The sequence below is a fragment of the Anopheles arabiensis genome, chromosome 3 (assembly GCF_016920715.1).
Source record: "Anopheles arabiensis isolate DONGOLA chromosome 3, AaraD3, whole genome shotgun sequence".
Classification (NCBI taxonomy): domain Eukaryota; kingdom Metazoa; phylum Arthropoda; class Insecta; order Diptera; family Culicidae; genus Anopheles; species Anopheles arabiensis.
This window is the reverse complement of record NC_053518.1, coordinates 36,456,605-36,469,908: the sequence shown is the minus strand read 5'-3', so window position 1 is coordinate 36,469,908 and position 13,304 is coordinate 36,456,605. Positions and strand designations below refer to the sequence as shown.

General features: G+C 44.8%; 2 protein-coding genes and 1 long non-coding RNA gene across 4 annotated transcripts in view; 1 reads left to right on the top strand and 2 right to left on the bottom strand.

Annotated features, from left to right (window-relative positions):
* Positions 1-309: 309 nt before the first annotated feature.
* On the bottom strand, positions 310-4,336 carry LOC120900628 (glyceraldehyde-3-phosphate dehydrogenase 2). The gene is made up of 2 exons (XM_040307898.1): positions 4,201-4,336; positions 310-2,328 (listed from the first exon to the last, which is right to left on the bottom strand). Exon 2 carries the CDS (start codon positions 2,287-2,289, stop codon positions 1,291-1,293), a length of 999 nt encoding a protein of 332 aa, XP_040163832.1. The 5' UTR covers positions 2,290-2,328; positions 4,201-4,336; the 3' UTR covers positions 310-1,290.
* Positions 2,697-4,206, top strand: LOC120900630. The gene is made up of 3 exons (XR_005739229.1): positions 2,697-2,797; positions 2,862-3,580; positions 3,754-4,206. It is a non-coding gene; the product is annotated as an uncharacterized LOC120900630 (long non-coding RNA).
* A 4,238-nt stretch (positions 4,337-8,574) lies between the features above and the next one.
* The window catches only part of LOC120900626 (6-phosphofructo-2-kinase/fructose-2,6-bisphosphatase-like), a 71,738-nt gene continuing 67,008 nt past the window's right edge, over positions 8,575-13,304 (bottom strand). For both annotated transcript variants that reach the window (XM_040307893.1, XM_040307895.1), the window contains 6 exons: positions 12,718-12,797; positions 12,258-12,641; positions 12,010-12,150; positions 11,602-11,929; positions 11,369-11,496; positions 8,575-9,916 (listed from right to left, as the gene is read on the bottom strand). In XM_040307893.1, coding sequence (XP_040163827.1) covers positions 9,818-9,916; positions 11,369-11,496; positions 11,602-11,929; positions 12,010-12,150; positions 12,258-12,641; positions 12,718-12,797 — 1,160 coding nt within the window. In that variant the 3' untranslated portion in view covers positions 8,575-9,817. The remainder of the gene's footprint in view (positions 9,917-11,368; positions 11,497-11,601; positions 11,930-12,009; positions 12,151-12,257; positions 12,642-12,717; positions 12,798-13,304) is intronic.

Genomic DNA, 13,304 nt, shown 5'->3' with positions numbered 1-13,304 from the left:
AGGGTACGAACATCTAGCAACACACATCATCAAGACGATCAGAGAACGGTAGTTATAACCATGTAAGCCCGGGATAAGACTTCGTTCCCTTGTTCCGAATTATTTACGAATCAATGCGCAGTCCCTATTTCACCCTATACTTCCCAACCCTTCCCGGCCTGTGTCCTGCTGTCAAGGTCACACAGACCAATGATGACGCAATGCTCTCCTCAAGAGCCGCGGCACCTAAGCAAAAGAACAGCATACAAACACATCATTTAACATCAATCCGACTCAAATTAACCAAAAAGAAACAAAATCCCATTTGTGTTTGGTTCTAGTAACGCTTTAGCAGTTTAAATTTATTGTTTTTTTACTTTTATATCATTAATCCTTACCAACTAAACAGAACATTTTGGAGGGGGAGGTGGTTGGTTGGTTGATTCACTCTCCTGTGTAGTGCCGTCTGTATGAAGTCCGTCTATGTAATGTGTGTCTGTGTACTGTGTGTGTGTTCTCTATGTGTATGTTTGTGAAATGTTCTCCATTATTACATGCAACATAGATAGTATGTATGTATAACGACGAAGCGATCTTAAATCGTTTGCATAAACCGAGACGACTATAATAAATTACGCGCTGTTAGCGGATCTAGAGCGTTGTACGTTGGTTGGTTGTTGTTCATCCCGGTCCTTCCAGCCGATTTCAGTCCCAACATTCTGCTCTGCTTCGCATACCGGTGGTGCCCACTTCCTCCAACCGGTGGAAGAAAAACGGGACCACGAAGGAAGGAGCCGCCAGAATGAGGATGAAATGGAAGAAACGGAAGGATGCGCAATTCTGGGGGAGGTGAGGTTGGTGTCGTGATGTTTTGTCCGGATGCTTGATAAACGTATGGCCAAGACGGTAGAAGTATTCTGGAAAATGGTGATCGAGCATTTCGTCCCGTTTTCGCTCCGTTCTCTTCTCTCACGACTAGGTACATCAAGCGTATCCTTCTAGCTATCTCACAAAGATGGACAAAAGGATACCTGCACTAGGTAAGCGGTCAGAGAACGACGTTTGAGATTGGGACTGGTCGACCGCCGTCGTGTCTCGGCCTGCCATCAAGCCATCCTAAACAGTACTGCCTCAGTCTCCCTCCATCAATCCGCTTCCTCCGCATCAATCCCCTCCGCCTAGTCCACCTAAGCACGAACGTATTACGAACGCAGCACGCAACAGCAGTGTTCCTTTCCCGCTCCAACTACTCCCTTCACTCACTCGTCTCGCAACGGCACCACGCCACACCACACAATCAACCGAGGGAGCTTAATCCTTGGTCTGCATGTACTTGATCAGATCGACGACGCGGTTCGAGTAGCCGTACTCGTTGTCGTACCAGGAGATCAGCTTGACGAACGTGTCGCTCAGCTGGATGCCAGCCTTCGCGTCAAAGATGGACGAGTGGCAGTCGCCGACGAAGTCGGTCGACACGACCTCCTCCTCGGTGTAGTCCAGGATGCCCTTCATCGGTCCGTTGGCGGCTTCCTTCACCTTCTGCTTGATCTGGTCGTAGGTGGCCGGCTTGGACAGGCGCACGGTCAGATCGACGACCGAGACGTTCGGGGTCGGGACGCGGAACGCCATACCGGTCAGCTTGCCGTTCAGGGCCGGGATGACCTTGCCCACCGCCTTGGCGGCACCGGTCGCCGCCGGAATGATGTTCTGGGCGGCACCACGGCCATCACGCCACAGCTTGCCCGAGGGGCCATCGACCGTCTTCTGGGTGGCGGTGGTCGCGTGCACCGTCGTCATCAGACCCTCCAGGATGCCGAAGTTGTCGTTGATGACCTTGGCCAGCGGGGCGAGACAGTTGGTGGTGCAGGACGCGTTCGACACGACCTTCATCGATGGCTCGTACGCGTCCAGGTTGACGCCGACGACGAACATCGGCGCATCGGCGGACGGGGCCGAGATGATGACCTTCTTGGCGCCACCCTCCAGATGGGCGGACGCCTTCTCGGTCGTGGTGAACACACCGGTCGACTCGACGACGTACTCCGCGCCGGCCTTGCCCCACGGGATCGCCTTCGGGTCGCGCTCCTGGAACACGGCAATCTTCTGGCCGTTCACGACCAGGCAGCCGTCCTGGGCGGACACCTCGCCCTTGAAGCGACCGTGCGTCGAGTCGTACTTGAACAGGTACACCATGTAGTCGACGCCGATGAACGGATCGTTGATGGCGACCACCGACGCACCCTTGGTGATGGCGGCGCGCAGCACCAGACGACCGATGCGGCCAAATCCGTTAATTCCGATCTTCGACATGTTTAGCGGTGGAGTTGTTGTTGTAGATTAAACGACGAACTGTATTGGGCAGAACGAAAGAGGGGTAGAGTAGTAGAACAAGCGTTTTAATTATAAACCATTCTGAGCGGTTATGTTAATTCAAATTCAAGGCAATAGGGGTTGGGAAGAGTTGAGGGGACAAAAGGGAAAATTGGTTTGTTCGCGTCTGTGTCAACGATTAGTTCGATTACACAACACCGAGGAAAACGGAAATGCTCAGGATCGCCGGCGGTTAAAAATAGAAGCTAAACAGGGAGAGGAGAGCTAGAGAGGGCCGCCGTAGCCGAGGCAGTGCAGGCGGCGGGAACACTTTTCCGATTTCGTAGCCAACTCAATTGGTTGAACAAAGAGGAGCAAACGCTATCGCAGTAGGCGACGGCTTCCAATTTTAAATTAACGATTCGAGAATAGGCAGCCAGCTTGTCACAAACACCACGCACCATTGCATAAAACAGATACTAGAAGGAATTACGTCACCTGTTTTACTGTACTGCAACCAAATTTGGTATTTATAATTTAATTCAATTATTTATTAACTGCTTGTTTTACAGTTGTCGTTTAGGAAATTGGAAATGGGAATTTTCCATTAGCCAAAAAACGAACACAGAATTTAATACAACTGTCCCTACGGCTGTGTTCACTAACATCATCATCATCCGCTTGGGTTCGTGATCCGCGCGGCACGAGAGAAGCCGGTAGAAACAAAAGCGATAGAAAGAGTACAACACACGACACGCGCATCGCATCTCATTCAACGCAACCATCACACCACACCACTACTACCGAGAGAGAGAGATGGAGCCGGAGAGCGAGTGTGAGAGATGGGCCCGTGCACGCGTCAGCCTCGCACGAGAAAGGTCGTTTAGAGGTCAGATGGAAAAAGTGGTCCTCTGTGCATCAGCTTCGCCGGTAATTGTGGACACAAATCCTATTGGAAAAGAAGCAGGGCAGAAAAGCAAGTAGGAAAGACACTGGAAGAATGGTGTCCAGCACAAATGACTATTAATGTATTAATGGCAGAGGGCGCAATACATTAATCAATTGATAAAGCTGACCTCGGTACCGACCACCGCAGCGCGACTGCTTTCACGGTCTCTGTGTTCTAAAGCCTGAACGGTGTTCGCGATTGTGTAATACAATCAATAGTGTGCGCGCCCTTCGAGTCATTTCAACCCGATGACAGTGAAGCTTCCCATGATGAGCGGGATTAGCAGCAAAGATGGAGATGGAGCCCCTTTTTTATAATTTGATGCTCCCCACCAGTGAAAGTGTAAGTGAAAAAACACACCCACACACAGCGCCATTTATCGATTGAAATAGGAGTCCATTTTTTTCGCGCAAACTCCCCCCCATTGTAAGCATCGCCGCACATCAGGGCGATTCATTTGGAAAGAATTTACATGCACTGTATTTCTATTCACATTCTTTTCGTTTTCTTTTTAGGCACCAGCAACGGAAGGGAGTGCACTTACTATTGCCTCACTCTACACATGCACCAGTCGGCTGATAATAATTGGAACCTTCCAGAACTTCCCTCCGTGTCGCATACGGGAATGATGGGAAGCATCACAATTTCAGGCGCGGTTGCTTAGCAAAAAGGGCAGGAAAAAGCACGCCTGCTACACGTATGTAGACGAACAAAAAAAAACACTCTTTGGTACATTTCACTTTTCTTCGCCCATTGACAATTATCGATCAAAGATGGCCTCGTTTTTTGGCGTGGAAATGAGCAGGGGATGATGTTATCAAGGGGCAAAAGAGATTAAAGGGTAGAACGAAGAAAAGGAGGGATAATTTGGATGGATAGTTCTTCCTCCAAAATTCCAACCTCTTTAGCACAGGCACAGCAACTACCTTCACCTCACCTCACACTACACTATTACCACTTACCGTTAGAAGGCCTGCTAGTTTCCCGAGAGAAGGCTGTAGGCGCGATGTTCACACGTCGGCTTTTGGAGACTGAGTGATGCGTTTCGCGTTCAATCCGCGGAGAGTTGTACGGCAAACAAGGTCCAATCAAGGGCAAACGGGTACCGGCGCGTTAAATGCTTTGCTCCGTTCGGTTCGGTTCGCTGGTGGTGGTAGTAGTAGTGCAGAGCCGTTCGTGTATGTGTCACCGAGGCGGATGCCGTGCGGTCATGCGCATCTCGCTCTTGCCATGTGGCACACACACGCACGCGCTTGTTCTCGCGAGATACAAAACCTTCCGCGTTACCCAACGGCGTATCCGTACGACCGGCAAACTCATACACATGTACGACCCTTAACGGGGGAACGGCAAAACTTTGCCTTTCTGTTGTCTGTTGCCAGCAAACGATCGGTTGTGCATTTGATTTTTCGGTTTTCTTTTTCCCTTTTTTTTGGCAAGCATAATTTTTGGCTTCGACACTAGTTCGATTTGTTTGGGGTCAGCAGGGTTCAATTTGAGCTGTTGTGACAGGAGGGGCCTTTGTGTACACAGGTTGTGCATTTTTGCATCACGGCTACCTTCGATTACAATCCCCCCCCACCTCATCGAAGATCAATTGTCAAGGAATGGGTTATACAAATCCAAAATGCAAAACACATGCACGGCACAGGTGGCAAACTTCGCTTTCTTTATTGAATATAAACGACTGGCAATGCTCAACATGGAACTTTACCCTCCGTGATTTCCAGGTTGATGATTCACACAGCAACGGTTGAAAGTGTAATGCTGCCGAAAATTGTCGTCATTCTTTGCTCGCCAACATTTCGTCATAGATGACGTAAATTTCATATTTCTTGTACACGAGGAGCGAAACAATTAGTCTGTTGCGTTTCAAACTTAGTGGCGGAATTGCATTCATGCTGATTGAAATCATGTTTCATCTTAGTTAATATTTATACTTTAAATATCTGATCTGTTAATGCAAATGACTCTTATTTTTTTGGGTTTCGTTGTATTTTATTTTTAATGATTTTTATTAAAGATTCGTTTAGTGATCGAGTGAAAGTATGCAAATGAAAAATATTATATTATGACGATATGTCACACTAAATACTCATAAAAAAACAACAGATAATTCGAATTACGGACACTTAAGACATTTTTTAGCATTTAATATTTTCTTACTAATTCAATTTTATACGGTCGATCATCTGAATTACTTACTTTACTAAAGCAAACCTTCTACATTTGAGAAAAAAAAAGATTTCTAATAATTTTGCTGTACGAAATATTGAAAAATATCATAAAACCGTAATGATATTTTGATTCATATTCCGCCATAGACAGCCTCAAAATCCCTTTTACAAATTACACAAATTACAAATTTACACACACTCACTACATCTTTTTATGTTTTTTACTTGTTTTAAGGTCTGTGGACTTTGGATATTGGTGTCCTCCTAGACTGACAAAAGGAGGGTATTTAATACAACGGGGTTTCGGTGCTCTTTTTCTCTTGTATTCGTAGATGAATAGAACCCAAGAACTGGAACGCGAATTGACGGTCTTTCCCTAGCGGCCATCAATGCATTTGTCACATACATCATCAACTATCGTTATTGTTTTATTATTATCATTGACTAAAAACATATTTTTATGCAATCAATCACAATTTACTTCAACTGTCCGGAAATAGAAAACAAAATAAAAAAAAATGGCTTTGTTTTCCGCACAGAATTAAATACGCGTTTTTCATGAAATTTAGACGACAATATGATAAAAACTGTTATTTTCACGTTGATAACTACTTGTAAAATGGATTCCGATGTATTTCAATGCACTTGGACGCCATTACGTAATAGGAATTATCGAAGAAATAACAATGGCGTGGATTTGAAGCAAAACTACGAAGAATGCTTCTGGCGATGAACTGACCGACAGAAAATGTTTATTTACTGTGGCATCAGTGATAGGGGTCAGTAGGACATTTTTAATTTATTCTGGTAAATCATGGCAAACATATAAAATTAAAAAGCAGCATGTGCAGGGACTGGCTATAAAGAAATTCAATGAAACCCTGCCGAATGTCCGGAATTTAAAGCTGTCCGTAATTTGAATCATAACAATATTATATTTGGATTTAAAAAAATACGCAAAATATGAGATAGGGTACCTTCTAAAGAACAGAAAAGGATTATTTCTATAACAAATTATTAATTTGCGTGGTGTATAATATTAGTTTCAATGTTAACAAAATTCGTTGTGAGCTCGTAAGTTGTATAATTGATTGCATTTTGTATCCACGCATGATGCAAAATAGTGCATGTTTGCGTGCCATTCTTCTGCGATCATGAAACTCCTTGAAAGGTGTGCTGGTTTCAAATGAATTAGATTTAAGGTTGTTTAAAGCCAAATGCTAACTTTAAAGATTAGCCTACTTTTCAAGAACACTTAATTGTTGATCGTTACATTATATATACATATTTTTTTGAGGACTGTGTGAAGATCACGGGAGAAGAGTATGGAGGTCACTGGCCATCATCCACCCTTAATTGTTATTATGTATATTAATTTTATCGTTTAATTTAAAAACAAAAAGCCATTACAAAAAAAAACTAATAATATCTTCAGCGCACAAATTGTTTGCAAACCCCTGACACTAACACCGACGTGCCGGTGATCGCGTGATAAAAACCATACCAACACACATATCCAAACGCTCTCGCGCACACACCACCATCCAAGTAATCCACGGGAGGGGAAAAATGCTCCCTCTCGGTTTTTAACGGATTCGTTGCGTGAGGGTGCGACTCCTCGTCGGCGGGGAAAAACTCGGGCAAAACAATTCAATTTCCATCCCGCGTATGGGTACGCGGAAAACCCGTAACACGTTTCCTTCGGTTTGACATTGGACAAGGGTATTCGACGAATTGGGGCGGGAAGCATTTCGTGAAGTTTTTACTTCGCCAATTGGGATGTTTTGATGGAAATAGATTCCAATTCGAACAGATGCACGCATCTTCTTTGCCCTCTGGCGCATTGCATTGCTGTGGCATGTTGTTCTTCTCGTAAGAAGTAGCTAAACCCAGACCCAGGCTTCTTATCAGACGATGACATGGAATTCTACCAACCCAATACGGGTGTGTCCCGGGGTACGATAGATTGCGCGTCTAATAATTTCGGTGTACCCATTGACAACAGAAAGAGCGTGCCGTGGATTTCAGCACCTTGTCATCCGCATCCCCCATATTATGAGGATGTGCTAGCTGATAAGAGCAATTGCTCTGGGGGTTCTAATCGACGACAGGCGGCTGTTATTTTCCATTTCATTTCCAGCAAACAGAAGAGACACATGGGAGGGGGCACGCCTTACCGGATTATCGCCTTGCCGTGGCTGATAATCGGGTGTGTCTAGTGTGCGCCTCACTTTCGATTTCGATCCCATGTTTCCATGCCCTCTCGCTCGAATGACCTTCGGTTCACATCTGTGTTTTTGGGGGAAAAGTCCACCATCACCTTCTCTTCGTCCTCGCTTCGTCCTTTCCTCTTTCCTCCCTCTTTCCTCCTCCCCTTTCCTTTAACTTCTTCTCCACTGCAAACCACTGCACGCGCGAATGACCTCTGGGGGGCACCCTGATCATAACATTAGGAACCCCCGTGTCCCGTAGAGTGTGCGCAGGCTCACTGTTTTACTTTCGATTACGGTTCTTCTCCTTGTTTGCGTCACAATTTTGATAATAAACGCTATGAGGAGAGAGTGAGTGAGCAGCAATCAACCGTCGAAAGCATTCCAATGTGACACGAGCACGCTTCGACGTCATCGTGGGGTTATGCCTGGCTGTTGGGCAAAACAAACAAATTGCCAATAAAACATGCAGGATGATATTTTTGAATCCAAAGCAACTGTAAATTCGGGTGCTGTAAACAAAGTGTTGGTAATGTTGTTGAAGGAAATGCCATCATCATATGATCATATGATGCTACATTCATTTCTTTCTACCATTATCATCATCTATCATTTATAGACTTAATACTAAGCAATCTTTACAGCATCGTTAACCTATAAATAGAACTACTTTTAACGTATCAAAGGTGTTACTTTTATTTTTCCCCTTCAAACAATGCCCATTAGAAGCGATCTTCAAGATTGTTTCCCGTTCACAAGTGGAACAATCTTAAGCGCATCCCAATGCGCCACTGCAACTCCTCCCTTAAGAACGCATTCCGCATTCACGCAGGTCTTAGCAGCGTGATGCCTAATTTTAGACACATCCCACTGCATTAGACCTCCAACTCATCTTATTTCGTTCGTCTATTAGAAACAGGTTACGTTCAGGAAATCAGAAACGGTTCGATTCTTTTGATGCTTCATCACTCTCCACATTTGCTTACTTTATTTTCCTTTCATTATAGATTGTAATGTATATTTAAAACAATAGCTTTTTTTCTTACCATTCTTTAAAAATAAACTTTCACTACCCAACCACTAAAATCTAACATTGTATGCCGGTTTTGTCTGTGTGTGTGTTTGTGATTTTATCAACATTTTTTTGTTGTTTGCATATTAATTAAATTGTTTCTGCTCTCTGTTTGTTGGCTTTTTTCCTTTGCACCATTTGTGTATCCCCATTTGTTTTTACCTGAATTCCACCAGATCTTTCTTAAGTTTTGCTTTGCAAATTGATCCTACCAATTGTATTCCCTTGCCCCCTATTGCGGTGGGTTTTTAAACCCCCGTTTTTTTACTGTTTACTGTTTGCGATCATAACTTTATGACTTCACTGTGCCGTAAACTGATTCTCGCTTGCACACACACTAACTACCCAAGCGAAAGCATTGAAATGCATTGAAATCATTCTTCTGTACCCATTTTTGTGTGTTTGTTGTGTGCTGATCATCATCATTAGCTGATTATCAAACATTTCCTCTGTGACTGTGAAACTTGAGACTTGTGATTTGCTTTACAACCGTTACTTCAACCTCTCGTGTTGTTTCGTGTGTGTGTTTGATTTTTTTAAACCACAAATTATGCCTTCCAACTCTGCGACACCATTAACAATAAGCAGCCTAATGGATCTCTCTTGTGTGGCTTTTTCCACCGCTAACAAAAATGCATCATCTTCTAAAAGGCCGTGGTGCTCCTCTCTGTGTGCGTACAGTGTTGCACAAAATTAGCATCCTAAAACCGCGCAAACGTGCAACGTGCTCCACTCTCGCCAACGCTTTGTACAAACTGTGCTGTTGCTGGAAGAACTATGTTGTGTGTTTTTATATATTGAAAGATCCGTAGCCGATGCGGGCGTAGCCGACAAAAATAGTTGAGCGTTTATAAAGCGAGCACGTGTCGTCGTGTTTTGTTTGTGGCTTTTCTCCTGTGGTTATATGTATTGCCGGAGCACACTAGCAACCTTGAGGGTAGAGTAATTGAGATGTAGATGTAGGAGCAGAATTACGACGATGACCTCCTACGATTTTTGTTTGTTTGTTTGTTGTACGGTTGATCGCCATCACTAAAGTACTATTATCAACGTCATGCATCTCCTCTTGCCAAGGGACTTCCGTCCAAGGGGGCTGAATTAGTGACTGTGTGCGGTCTCTTTAGCTGATCGTCGTGGACATTTGCTGCGTAAGGGGTGCATCGAAGTGAGCCGGTACGGTTGTAAGGGCATCGGCCGTGGTACGACTAGTGGAGCAGTTCTGAAATAGGAACCGGAAAAGCGTATATCAGTATATCACATTTTCGCTAAATCTACATTTACTATTTACTATTAACAATATACGATTTTGAAGTAATTTAAATGGTTTGTCAATTGTGAAAAGGGAATTTCAACCAATTTGTTGGACCTTTAGTAGTCATATGCAGTGCTGCAAAATGTAACTGTATATGACTGTAACTGTCATAAAAAAATCGAACTGAAACAAAATCCATGTCAGCGTCACGTACTCAATTGTGATAATCAGAGGTGATACTCAAAACGATTGGTGTTATCAATGCATGCTTCGTTACTATCAGTCACTATCAGTCTTGATCAGTTTTATCAGTCACTATGTCATGACCGTGGAAGGACAATGGAGGAGCCGCTATAATGACGAGCTATACGAGATGTACGGCGACCTCACTGTCGTACAGCGTATAAAGCTCGCCAGGCTCCGGTGGGCTGGCCATGTTATACGCATGGAAACGGACGACCCAGCCCGTAAAGTCTTTTTAGGCCGTCCACATGGACAGAGGAGGCGTGGTAGGCCCAAATTGAGGTGGCAAGATTGCGTTGGATTCAAGTATTTGGCATGTCATGACGCACATTCATTGAGTATCAGCAATGAGCATCAAACTACCACGGGGGGCGTCCATAAATTACGTAACGCTCAAAGGGGGGGGGGAGGGGGTTCCCTGTAGCGTTACGATTTGTTACATAGGGGAGAGGGGGGGTTCACATTCTGTTACGTAACGTAATACAATCCTATCACTGGTCACTGACAAATGATCGCCCACCTGGGTAAGTTTTGCACTTTTATTTCTTTATATCTTTTGATAGGGAATACGAATTTGACATTTATAAAATACCAAAACAGAGGTTTGACAGAAAATTGCCATGAAAAAATCCACCGTGTAATACAGGTTTAAGAGCCGTGTGTCTCAGGTAAAGACTGTAATTTTCAATCTTACCGTCAACAAAATTCAAACAGTTACATGTCATTCTACGCTAAACGCATCGAGCTGTATATTATTGTTGGTAAACAACAGTCGTGCGGTGCTGTCAATCAGGATTAGTTGGATAATTCGGCTGCCAAATTAAGGGGGGGGTGTTCGATCATGCGTTACGTAATTTTGGAAGGGGGGTCTCATCCAACGTTACGTTTTGTTACGATAGGGGGGGAGGGGGTCAAAAAATCCCAATTTCAGCGTTACGTAATTTATGGACGGCCCCCACGGATATGTTAATTGTTTTCGTTAGTGAACATCTCGTGATGCTCGTGACATTTTGCAGCACTAGTCATATGCCATATAACCTCATAGATATATATCTTATAAGAGTGACATTGTTGTCCAATACGTTTAAATCTGAGTTACTGTCAACGTGTGTAATGTTGTGTACAAGCCCTTTTGTTCAAAAACATCCGCAGTATTTTATGCTGTCCTTCTCTTACCTTCGGCTGGATGCGATAAGTATCTACACATTCCACCTTTAGTGGAACCGTCTCGACCACAAAATCGTATCCATACGATCGCACTATGAGCAACGTGTGCAACGGCACGTTTATGTATGGCACATCATCTGCAAACGAACCAAAAAAAGCCGTGAGTGAGCGTGACCATCGAGTGGTAAAAGAACGGTTTCCCTTACTTTGATGGGACCCGTAAATGCCGGTCCATCCCTTACCTGGCTTAACACCCTTGAAGTACGCCATAATACACCGCAGCACGGCCTGGTGCGACACGACCAGCACATCGGTATTGGTCAGCAGCGCTTGCACCACGCTGTCTACGCGCTGCAACAGATCCAGATAAGATTCCCCGTGCGGATACCGGTACTTGAACTTGTCCTGGTCGCGCCACGCAAACTCTTGCGGGAACCGTTCCTGTATTTCCTCGTACGTTAAGCCCTCGCAAATTCCCGCATTAATCTCGTTCAGATCCTTGATGGCGGCCCGCGGTCCCGGGATGTTCTGTACCGTGTGAATCGTGCGCCGCAACTCCGACGTCCAGATCTGTGGGTATTAAGAGGGAAAGCGCGATTGATTAGAAAACAGAAAGTGTTATAGGAGCTATTGCAAGGTTTTATACAGACCACTTTGGGACGTGGTGAGTCCGGTGCCGATCCGGGTCCACCCAGCTGACGGGCCAACCGGTCGGCATACTTCATGCCCCGCGGGGACAAATCTGCATCTCCACCGATACGTCCCAACACGTTGTACTCCGATTCACCGTGCTGATGGGTGGGAAAAACACAGACACACAAAAACGAAATGTTAACTCTTTATAATCATTAAATTATCCCCCCTGCCGCTTTGTGTTGTTCACACTCTTCCTCCTTACCCGACTGAAGTAGAACGTTTGCTGCCGAATGACCGGACTGGCCAGCACGCCCAGTATCGCCGTCTGTATGGCACCGCGTACACCGCGCGCCGTCACCGAATGGTACATCGGGTCCTCCGAGTTGTTCACCGTAATCAGTGGACCCTCCAGCGGCGAGCACGGCTCGAACTGTGGCGTATGGTGCTCGTTGCGCTCCCGGAAGCGACGCTCCCAGTCGGCGTTCTGCTCGAGCTGGCGGTAAAATTGCACCGTGTCCGTCACATTCTCCTGCAGGCATTTATCGTTGCACGTGAACTCGATCAGCAGATGGTGAAAGACGGCCTCGCAGCAGAACGTGGCCACCGTCTGGCGGGAGGCGCGCGTCAAATGCATTCCATCGATGATCTGTGCAAGAGCGACAGAGAGAGAGCGAGATAGATTGATTTTTTACGCAATATTTACGCGAAAAAGGGTTTCTTACCGCAACATTATTTCCCTCCTTGAAGAAAAGACTAATTTCACTCAGTGTTTCGTTGGTAGCATTTTCATCCACGGTAAATACTGAAGGGAGATGAAGAGAAATTAATTCAAAAATATTAATATTTTAAATCAATTACAAATGTTTTAATTATTTTTCCAATTTGAAACGGAATGCGCATATTTCTATTGGAAATAGTAATGAATGCTTTAAAAAAGTGATTGATTTGTCGTGCAATGTAAACGTGTACAAAACAATTATCTACAAACGTGTTGTTTCGTACTACTCAGCTTGCTTTTAACGAAAAGCAACGACTTCCACATCACTGATGAGTGGTGAAGTAAAAACATTGACTTTTAAATCGTTCACACGTTCGGTAAAGTGCAACTGTACCAACAAACGATTGCGCGATGATCGCCATTGGCCTCGAACTTACTGGCCAACAAAAAAAAAGAAAAGAAAAAGTGGTTGTTAGCGCCGAAAGTAGCGCGGTTTAAGTGAATTCATAATCAAACACCACCAACCAACCAACCGACGGTTTGATGATTTTGGCCGGCAGAGAAACGTAAACAATAACAACATCCAGCCAG